Below are 11,565 nucleotides of genomic sequence, written 5' to 3'. Positions count from 1 at the left end.
TACTATTATCTTTATCATTTTTTTGATATATTTACTATTTGTTTTTTTATTAAATAAAAATGTATATCTAATACCTTAAATTTTAAAATCATTAAAGAAATTTGTTTAAGGAATATTAGAATAAAAATTTAAAGTATTTATAATTAGTCTTAAAATATTTAATTGTTAGGAAAAAATGCACTGATAATATATAAATCTAATGTAATTTTTAGTGACTCTTCAAAAAAAGTAATTCAAATAAATGATGAATAATACAATGATTGTATATGAAACTTTACATTGACAATGCATATATATTACCATCATAATTGTTTATATGTTTATTTTCTATGTATACATACACGTGTAAATGGAAACTTTTTAACATTTAATGAATTATATATTTAGAAAAAAGTTAAAATATTGTTTTTGTTTATTTTGGCCCATTTTATAAAATAAATAAAAAATGCCTCTATATTGGTATTATTATTTTAAAATTGTAAACATTTCATGTTGCATCTCACAATTCTGGAAAAAAAAAAAGGTTAGTAACCACATCTACATGGAGTTAGATAATACAATGTATACGTTACTTATTCTTTTGAAAATTTTCCTGAATCTAAGGGTGTGGGGCTTGTGGTCAAGTAAATATTGTGTTAGTCATACATTTTCATTCAATCTCATTTTCAATTTCATTTTCTTTCTTACAGGTCTCTCTGTGTTCATCTCTCTGATAAGCTAGCTTCAAATGGGTTCGAAAAGCGAAAACAAGAACTTCCCTCTATGGTGCTTCCACTGCAAGTCCGAAATAACAGCCATCATGAATGGATGGCAACTCTGCAGTGGTGATTTGGCTCTTCTTTGTGTTACATGCGGGTGTGTTATCTATACCATCTTTTGTCTTATGTTTCATATTTGTTGTGCTCATGTTACTATTCTAGATTTTCTCAAATACATTATAATGATTTCATTTATGTGGGTGTGATGTCTATTTCATCTCTTGTTTGTTGTATGTGATCATTTAACTAGCTTAAATTTTATCAGATACATAATAATTTTTTTGCTTAACTGTTACTCATGTCCTATATTTGGTGTGAATCATATAATTTTTTTGCTAAGCAAAGAAATTATATTATAAAAGCACAAGGGTGCTAACCCAATACAATTAGAATCACAAAAGAACAACTAAGAAGAAGAAAGAATACATGACCGCGAATCCAAACACCAATTTATCTTTTGGACATCATAATGATTTCACTTATTTTTGTCTTTTGGACAATTATGATGATTTTAGCCTAAATTACAATGCAATTTGGCTTTCTATCTAACATATGACCTGGTTTGGTCTTTAAGTTTTAAAGTTGTCCAAATTGATCACACGGTTATTATAGTGGGTTATATATCTAATGTTAGTTCATCGTAGTTTAGGTAAATTTGTCACCATAAATATATATCCACTACAAGTTGCTTTCTTCTTTGTGCCAGCACTACCTGTAATTTTGCCCTCCATATCTCGAGTTAGGGTTTCAATTCAAAGCATCATGCTTTTTAGGTTATACAAGTCTTACAAATTTCATTCTTTTTCTTAGCTCCATTATTTTCGATTATTGACATGTAGCATTGAGTTTTTTGAGTTATTATAAGGAATAACATTTTTTGCATTACTTGTGGTTGATGTCTCGTTGGTTTTTATGTGCTCTTCAAATTTTGGGTTCTATTTTCACAAAGAATTAATAGGTAAGCACTAGTGCTTTTTACATGATGAATTATGCTTTGTCTCTATAATTAAATCCCTTTTTACAATAGGAGTAGGATTCTTGTTTGAATTGAAAGGTCTATGTCCATATTATAGCTAAACTTTTGAAGGGAAAAGAAGGGGAATAAAAATGAAGAATATGGAGAAAATATGAGAGAAAACTGATTTCAGAGTAGTATTCCTATATTATAGAAGATCTTACACCATTATAACAGTGTCGATTAAAAGGACCAACTAGGAACAGTTCCTAAACTTAAAGGACAAAATATACCTTTTACGAAACAAGAATCAAACCAAAACTAGGATCAAAAAGTGTAAGGCTTCCATAGTTGACAATCTGTCTTGAAAGAGTTTCCATGCATACGAATGCGGTAACCTGCAATGGATCCTTTGAGTTACAAAGGAGATTAATTGTGTTGTTGTGTCTGTGATCCATTTGATGTATCTGATTATTGAGGAGCTTGTAAGCTTATTTGACTGAACAAATGTTTGATTTGTCATGTGCCCACATCCATGTATATGTCTCTCGATTGTGCAATGTTGGAGGTCCTCTATATAAGAGAATCAATTAGATCAAGCTCCCAAATAAAAAATTGTCTTCACCAACTTAAATATCATTCCAATTTCTCCTCCGACCATCCATCTCCTAAAGTTGCTTATATAACATCCCTACTATGCTGACATAAATTGAATAATTTGTTGTATTTTGTTATAAGGTTTTTGAGCCCTAATCATTATCTATCCAAAATCTTGTATTTTACATCCCAACTTTCCTCGTGACTCCAACCATTACATGGTATCCTTCACTACTTCTTCATGGAAACTAGGTTGTATATGTCTCTGATCGAAGGAGAGCATTTTAGTGGAGATGTTAAGGGGCCTTCCTCAAAGTGTGCAATGATGGTATTGTTGTGTTTAGAACTCAACACTCTACACCAAAGACTCTCACTCTCACTTTGAATCCTCAATTTCCACTTCCCAAGAAAAGCTATATTCAAGAGAAATATGTTTTTAATCCCTAGCCCTCTATTTGATTTTTCTTTGCACACGTTTTCTCACTTTATCCAATTTATTTTTCTTTACTTTCCGATCCATTCCAAAGGTAATCCCATTGAATTTTCTAAATAGAATGCACTATAGTAGATGGAGCCCCATAGAAGGATAAAATATAAACATGTAAGGTAGATAAGACAATATTAATAAGAACCAGGCACCCTCCAAAGAAAAGATGACTCTTCTCCCAAGATAAAAGTGTTAATCGGAATCTTTCAATAAGGATATTCGAAACTTCAATTCTAATGTGATACACGCCCATCGGGGAATGCCCAAATATAGGAGGGTGAAGCTTTTAAAAATTAAACTCTTCACCAATCACTTCTAAAATCTCTAGTACTACACAAGAACCAACTCCTACTAGTTTAAACAATTAGGAGAGGAAGTTATAGAACCATCTAGGTTTATCCTAAGGTGCTAGCAGAAGTTGAGGTTTTCTTAAAGGGCATTTCGATAATATTTTTTTGCTTCTTGCTTTCGAATTACTAGGAAATTGGCCTTAACCTAGAAACACTAGAACAACTTGCTTGAATGTTATGGTTTTTGTTGAATGAAAAATAATTATTTTACTTGACTACTCTTTCCAATAGATTCTTTATATAAATAATTTATGCCATAATTAATCTTTATAATTTCTTCATATAATACATCGGGTTGATCCTTGTCTTTAAATGTAGCTCTGCATATGAGGATGGATCATTTTGTCCAAGATTTCATAGGAAAGAAACTGGATGGAGTGATTGTGCATATTGTGGAAAGGTAAGAATGGAACATTTTGTCTTTTAATTATTTCATATTAGCTTGAACCATGACTTGCAATTATCTCTTTTGTCATCAAATACATAGTTTATAATTGATATTTATTAACTTTCATTTTTCCTATTAAATAAACCCTATTTATTTGATTTATCAGATGTTGCATTCTGGTTGTGTCATGTCGTTAAAGGACATTATATTAATGGATTATGGAGGTTTTTGCTGTCTGGATTGTGGAAAGAAACATCCTATAGGGGTAAGAATTAAACAAATGAACATTGTTTTTTCATCTTAATTGTTTTTCCTACTTTTTCTTATGCGCATAACATCTCATTAAGACATGCATGTATATGTATACATAGCTAGGTACATATTAACCATGAGTTTGTTTTTGGCATTGCGGGTGCTTTGGAATCAAGTAGTATTTTTTACTTGGAAGAGTATTTTTCACCCTCTGTAATGAACTAATATTTTTTGTTGCGTAACTGTTCGTCCCAATAAATGTAATTTCTATGAATCAAAATATTGACCTTTTGATTTTTTTAGAATCTAATGACACCTTCTATCATTAGACCAACGTCTTCACGATGAAATCACTTAGCTTTTGACCGATTTCAAATACAGAAATAAACACACACTAAGTTCCAACTCGAAGAATATGTTTTAGATCTTCTCGCTAGTTATCAACTTTCTGGTTAGACCATACTATATATGCTAACTCGTGAATATGTAAAACTTATATTTCATTGTTTTAATTAACTCTGTTATTATTAATTTAGGCTGTGAATGTGCCCGTGAATGATTATCCAGACCTGCGGTATACTTCGGGGACTCAATTTATGGACCATGAAGAACCAATAACAGGTTTTTATTCTTCATACCTTTATCAATGAAATTGAATTTATTAGTTAACTCGTAGTAAATATATATTGGTGTTTATGGAAATGGGGGTGCTGAAAAGTATGTTAATGTCAATTGGAAGGTTGCAATTTTTTTGGTGGGCAAAACGAAAATTTATTAAAAATGTACTTGGCATGAACTAGTGATAGTAATGTGGGTTATTCTGGTAGGAATTGTAGTAAGGGCCAAAACACATTGGGATTATTCCATAAAACTAGCATATAATTGTAGTTTATTGTGTACTTATTGTTTTTAATTATGAAGGTTGTTAGAAGCTTATAGTATTATAAGTATTTTATTAAACTATAACTAGTCAACAAAACTAGATGTAAACTAGCTGAGATTTATTAAATGACTAAAAAAATGACATACTATTTATTTATTTATTAATTTACTATATGTTTAGATTTTATCAATTAAATTATAAATATTAATTGAGATAATTAAATAAATAAATGTTACTAATTTGTTAAATTATTAATTTATAATTAAATAAATATTAGGAATTTGATAAAAGTAGTAACAATTTTATAATACTTATTTAATTATTTCTAATAATTTATATAAATATATATTTAATTACTTAATTAATTTATAAGTGTCAATTTGTATTTTAGTGTGATAAATTAATGTAATTTGATAAATTTTAAGATGGTAAAGTTAACCAATAAATTATTTGTAAGTTCTTAATGTTTGTGGAAATGTAGCTTTCTAAAAACTAGTTTTACAAAGAAAAAAACTATATTGCATAATCTAAATGTGGACATGGTTATTAATTGAGACAGATGTTGAACTGGATATACCAAGATCACCATGCAAAGTACAAACTTCTGCAAAGGCAGAAAAATCACTTGGCAATTCATCATCAAGTGGAAAAGAAGGTGATAGAAGCACAAGTTCAGAGAAGGAGATAATTGTGTACACAAGGAGGAAAAAGTTACCAAAGAACAATAATCTCAAGGTGTACACTAGGAGAAACAAGTCAGATTAATGGTTATATGTGAGTGGAGAATACCTATATCTATGGATTTATAAGGATAATTATGTTTTGTGTGGAGTCTTATTTGGAATATTTATGCTTGCATTGCATTTCATGGTGTTTGGAAACTCTTGGAAGAGAGAATGGGTTAGGAGCCTTGACTCTGCATGCCTATATTTATATCTATTATTGTGTAATATTACTAATACTATTTTCATCAATGGGTTAGGAAGATAGAACATGTTGATAAAGAAGATGGCAGATATAGAACATGTTTTCTGCCCATTTTATTGAGTACCATAACCAACTTTCAAATGATAATGAATTCAATGGTTTGCCTCCTAAACCATGCGTTTCTTATAAAACATATGGTAAATGGGAATGATTCAATAGTGGCTCTCTTTTTATAGGCAAACAGCATAAAAAATGTTCAACCAAATATTTTAAATTATATATAGTTATTGTCATTGTAATTATTAGTTATTACTATTTTGAGATGTAACTTTTTTTATGATTAAAAAATTATTGTTGAATTTGATGTTCTCCACATATGTAGTATGATATGGTTGTACTACAATCCAATGTGGCTACATCATTATCATTGTCACATTGTAATTGTAATATAATATAGTTGTGGTGACCATCACAACCATAATATTACGATCACATGCATTTGAAATAATGGTTCAACCCAATACTAAGAAATGATTAAAATATAGTCAAGAGAAAGTTACAAATAACCATTAATACATAACCAATACTATTGCGTGAGAAATCAAACATTTTATTATATTTTCCCCATAGAATCATCTCTTATATTCTATTTGAATCAAATCCATAAATTTTATATAACTGAAACTATTTTTATTGAACCTTTCACCATTCCTCATAAGCCAAATGAAGTATAAACCTTTCATCATTCCTAGTAAAAGTGTTGTTGAATGTATGATTCAAAAATTTAATAATACTTATTGAAGTGGTTGTTGTTGTTTCTTACATATTCAATAGTACTTGTTTTAGTCAGCAGTGTCCAAATCATACATTCAACAATACTTGCTTCGATGAACACTGTTCAAAGTCTTATATTCAAACAACATTTATTTTAGTGAGTGCGAATCATTGCAGATTTGAAAACAAAATCTCACACACAGTAATACACATATCATTCAACATCTTTGTAGTGGCAAATGTTAGAAGTTGTGTTTGTTGTATATAGGTTGGTACCCCTTGTACCTGTCTAATTAATCTTTTACTTATTAAAAATCAGTTTTCTATTTCTCTCATTCTTCTTCTTCTCCACGGGTTAACCTTCTTTATTTTTTTTCTTTTGGTTTCTCACTACAAGCAAGTTATCAGTTTCTGATTTCTCTCTTCAAGCATAAGGTGAAATGTTGTCTTATTTTAGTTTATTATTTTTCTTTGATTCACTTTTACTGCTTGCATTTCCATATATTTCTTATTTTATAATATAGGAATCTGTAAAGGTTGAATATGGGCGGAGAGATATCACTCGACATTAGTGATTTACAAATTTGCAATCTCTATATGTATTTCTTGGATTTGGTTATTATTTTTCCAGTCTTATTATCTATGTAAATTTTGATTATTATTATATTGACTCTGGATTATGCATTTCTGTCATTGACAAGAAATCCATTAATTTCTTCAGTCAAGGGGTACAATAAATTCATGGATTAGTCGTCTATATTTTCATCATCTTCATCTCTTTCATTAGTGCGGATAATCACCCTGGTTAATGAATTTTAACTAAGAGAGACAAGTTCATCTAATGGTTTATGAGTTGAGTTTTCAGAATGACGTTTCTATTTTCAAATCTCTTGTAAATATGGTGGAATTGAATATGTTTGTCATGTGTTTGATAGAATGTCTGAGCAAAAAAGTATTATTTAACAGCAATCGCTTGAGTGGGCGCTGTAGAAAATAAAAATTTATCAACACTCATTTTAGTGAGCATTGTTGAATGTTTACTTTCTACGGCGTTTGCTTGAGTGGACACTGCAGAAAATTAACATTTAACAACGCTCACTAGAGAGAACAATTTTAAATATTTACTTTCTACAACCCTTCAAAAGCACACTTGAATATAACCTTATATTCTATCGCGCTCACATAAAACACGAAAGCATTATTGAATGACAATTTTAAGCGTTGTTGTTTTAAAAGATTTTAATACTTTAAACTTAATCATTTTATTCATAATAAAATGAAATAGTAAATATATCAAAAATTATAAAATAAAAATTATGACTTTTCCAAAAAGATAATAAACATTTAATGGTAATCATTACATACACCTTAATAATACTTTAATATACTCATCTCAATTATAACAAAATTTTAATCACCTTTTTATATCTTTTTTATCCGTTTGCTAGTATATTAGTATTTGTTGTGGGCGAGACTCGAACTACCAATCACCTTTACTTCATCTCTAACCATCAAACCACCTTATAACTCATTTTATTTTTAAAATTTACTCCTTCACTTTCTAGTGCATTTGTTTGAGGGAACTATTAAGAAAGTGAACATTCAATAATGCTCACTCAAAATAACACTTTTAAATATCTACTTTCTATAACGCTTCAAAATATCTACTTTTAAATATGATTTTCCAAATAGATAATAAACATTTAATGGTAAGCATTACATACACCTTAATAATACTTTAATATACTCATCTCAAATTTGATCAACTTTATATATCTATTTTATTTATCAGCTTGTTAGTATGTTAGTATTTATTATGGACGAGATTCGAACCCTCAATCATCTTTACTCACCCTTAATCATCAAATCACCTTATAACTCATTTTTATTTTTTAAATTTATTTTAGGCGAGGCTCGAACTCACAATCTCCTTCACTTCATTCTTTAAACTCATTCATCTTAACCATCACACCACACTATGACTTTTAGAAAAAGATAATAAACATTTAATGGTAAGCATTACATACACCTTAATAATACTTTAATTTACTCATCTCAATTATAAGCAAATTTGATGACCTATATATATCTCTTTTATTTATCGGTTTGTTAGTATGTTAGTGTCTATTATTTTGGTCAAGGCTTGGACCCTCAATCACATTTACTTTAACTCTAACCATCAAAACAATTTATAATTCATTTTTTATTTTATAAATTTACTCTGGATGAGACTCGAACTCATGACCTCATTCACTTCATTCCTTAAATTCATACACCTTAATCATCATACCATTTTATGTCTTTTGCAAAAAAGATAATAAACATTTAATGGTAAGTATTACATACACCTTAATAATACTTTAATATATTCATCTCACTTATAAGCAAATTTAATCACATTTTCATATCTTTTTTTATCAGCTTGTTAGTATATTAGTTTTTATTCTCGGTGAGATTCGAATCTTCAATCATCTTTACACCACCCCTAATCATCAAACAACCTTAAAATTCATATTTATTTTTTAAATTTACTCCTTCACTTCCTAGTGCGTTTGCTTGAGTGAACGCTAAAAAAATTGACCATTCAATGACATTGACTCAAGATAGCACTTTTAAATATCTACTTTCTACAATACTTCAAAAGTGTAGTTGAAACAAATCTTACATTCTAGTGCGTACACATAGATAAAAAACAAAAGTATTATTAAATGACAATTTTAAGTGTTATTGTTTCTTACGATTTTAATACTTTATGCTTATTCTTCTTATTTATAATAAATGAAACATTAAATATATCAAAAAATATATAATAAATATTATGACATTTCCAAAAAGATAATAAGCATTTAATGGTAAGTATTGCCTATACCTTAATAATACTTTAATATACACTCATCTCAATTATAAGCAAATTTGATCACCTTTATATATATCTTTTATGTGTGGGCTTGTTAGTGTATTGTGACTGAGTCTCAATCCATCAATCACTTGTAATCAATCCTTAACCATTAAACTACATTATAATCATGTTTTATTTTTTAAATTTATTCTGGGTGAGGCTCGAATCCTCAACCTCGTTCACTTCATTCTTTAAACTCGTTTACCTTAACTACCACACCACCTTATTACTTTTCAAAAAGATAATAAATATTTAATGATAAGCATTACATACACCTTAATAATAATTTAATATATTCATCTCAAGTATAAACAATAATCACCTTTTTATATCTCTTTTTTTTATCGGCTTGTTAGTATATTAGTATTTATTATGGACGAGACTCGAATCTTCAATCACCTTTACTCTACTCCTAACCACCAAACCACCTTATAACTCTTTTTATTTTAAATTTACTCCTTCACCTCATAGTGTGTTTGCTTGAGTGAACGCTGAAGAATGTGAACATTTAACAACGCTCAGTCAAGAGAGCACTTTTAAATATGTACTTTCTACAATGCTTCAAAAGCACAATTGAATTTAACCTTACATTTTGCTGCGCTCACATAGACCGCACACAAAAGCACTGTTGAATGACAATTTTAAGCGTTGTTATTTTTGAATGATTTTAATACTTTATGCTTATTCAATTTATTTATAATAAATATATCAAAAATTATAAAATAAAAATTATGATTTTTTTCTAAAAGATAATAAACATTTAATGGTAAGCATTAAATACACCTTAATAATATTATAATATACTCATCTCAATTATAAGCAAATTTGGTCACCTTTATATATATCTATTTTTTTATCAGCTTTAGGTTAGTATTTATTGTGGTTGAGACTCGAACTCTTAATCTCCTTTACTTCATTCCTTAAACGCATTCACCTTAACCATCACACCAACTTATAACTTTTCCAAAAAGATAATTAACATTTAATGATAAGCATTACATACACCTTAATAATACTTTAATATATTCATCTCAATTATAAGCAAATTTAATCAACTTCTTATATCTCTTTGGGATTATTAATATATTAGTATTTGTTATGGGTGAGATTCAAACTCTCAATCACTTTTACTTCATCATTAACCATCAAACCACCTTATAATTCTTTTTTTATTTTTTAAATTTATTCTATCACTTCCTAATGCGTTTGCTTGAGTGAACGCTAAAGAAAGTGAGCATTCAACAACACTCACTTAAGAGAGAAATTCTAAATATCTATTTTCTACAACGCTTCAAAAATATAATTGAATCTAACCTTACATTCTACTAGGCTCACGTAGATCTATAGAACACAAAAGTATTGTTCAATGATAATTTTAAGCGTTGTCTTGAACGATTTTAATACTTTATGCTTATTCTTTTTATATATAATAAAAGAAATAGCAAATATATCAAAAATTATAAAATAAAAGTTATGACTTTTCCAAAAAGATAATAAACATTTAATGGTAAGCATTACATTACATACACCTTAATAATACTTTAATATACTTATCTCAATTATAAGCATATTTCATCACCTTTATATATCTCTTTTTTTATTTAGTATGTTAGTATTTATTATGGGCGAGACTCAAACTATTAATCATATTTACTCCACCTTTAACCTTCAAACCATCTTATAACTCATTTTTTATTTTTTAAATTTACTTTCGGTGAAGCTGAACCTACAATCTCCTCCACTTCATTCCTTAAACTTATTCACCTTAACTATCAAACCGACTCCCATGTTTTTATATTTATGGTATAACTTTTACTTGAAAGTATTTCATATATTTACTGTAAATGGAAAATTTTAAATTTTTAATCAACTTTTAGAAAATAATAATTTAGTATATATTTTTTGTGTGTGGCCCATTTTATAATATAAAATTATGACTTTTATATTGATTTTATTAATATTTTAAACTGTAAATATCTCACCTGCCATCTGGCAATTCCAGATAAAAAATAGTTAGTAACCACATCTATGTAAAAGTAAAAGAGTATAATCTTTATACATGATTACTATATTATATACTATTTGTATTACTCATATATTTAATGATAAATGATGCTAAAAAAATCTTACAATATAAGTGCATACATTAATAATATAATGTATAATGGCCATTCAAATAAAGGACTCAGAAGAAGCGTTACTATTGAAAATATTCCTGAACCTAAGGGTGTGGGGCTTGTGTTGAAGTAAATGTTGTGTCAGTCATAAACTTTCAGTTTCAACAATTTCTTAATC

General features: G+C 28.3%; 1 protein-coding gene across 1 annotated transcript; it reads left to right on the top strand.

Moving 5' to 3' along the window:
- Positions 689–3,839, top strand: LOC109333896 (B3 domain-containing transcription repressor VAL1-like). Its single transcript, XM_019569478.1, has 3 exons — positions 689–855; positions 3,466–3,547; positions 3,702–3,839. The coding sequence occupies exons 1-3, from the start codon at positions 728–730 to the stop codon at positions 3,837–3,839; spliced, it is 348 nt and encodes a 115-aa protein (XP_019425023.1). The 5' UTR covers positions 689–727.

This window comes from Lupinus angustifolius, chromosome LG19 (genome assembly GCF_001865875.1).
Source record: "Lupinus angustifolius cultivar Tanjil chromosome LG19, LupAngTanjil_v1.0, whole genome shotgun sequence".
In the NCBI taxonomy this organism is placed as follows: domain Eukaryota; kingdom Viridiplantae; phylum Streptophyta; class Magnoliopsida; order Fabales; family Fabaceae; genus Lupinus; species Lupinus angustifolius.
The sequence above is the reverse complement of the archived record's forward strand: the minus strand, read 5'-3'. Positions and strand labels throughout refer to the sequence as shown.

Coding starts and splice junctions, on each gene's coding strand:
- LOC109333896 (XM_019569478.1), top strand. CDS start 728: ATGGGTTCGAAAAGCGAAAACAAGAACTTCCCTCTATGGTGCTTCCAC. Junction 856..3,465: donor CTTCTTTGTGTTACATGCGG/GTGTGTTATCTA, acceptor CTTTAAATGTAG/CTCTGCATATGAGGATGGAT. Junction 3,548..3,701: donor ATTGTGCATATTGTGGAAAG/GTAAGAATGGAA, acceptor TTGATTTATCAG/ATGTTGCATTCTGGTTGTGT.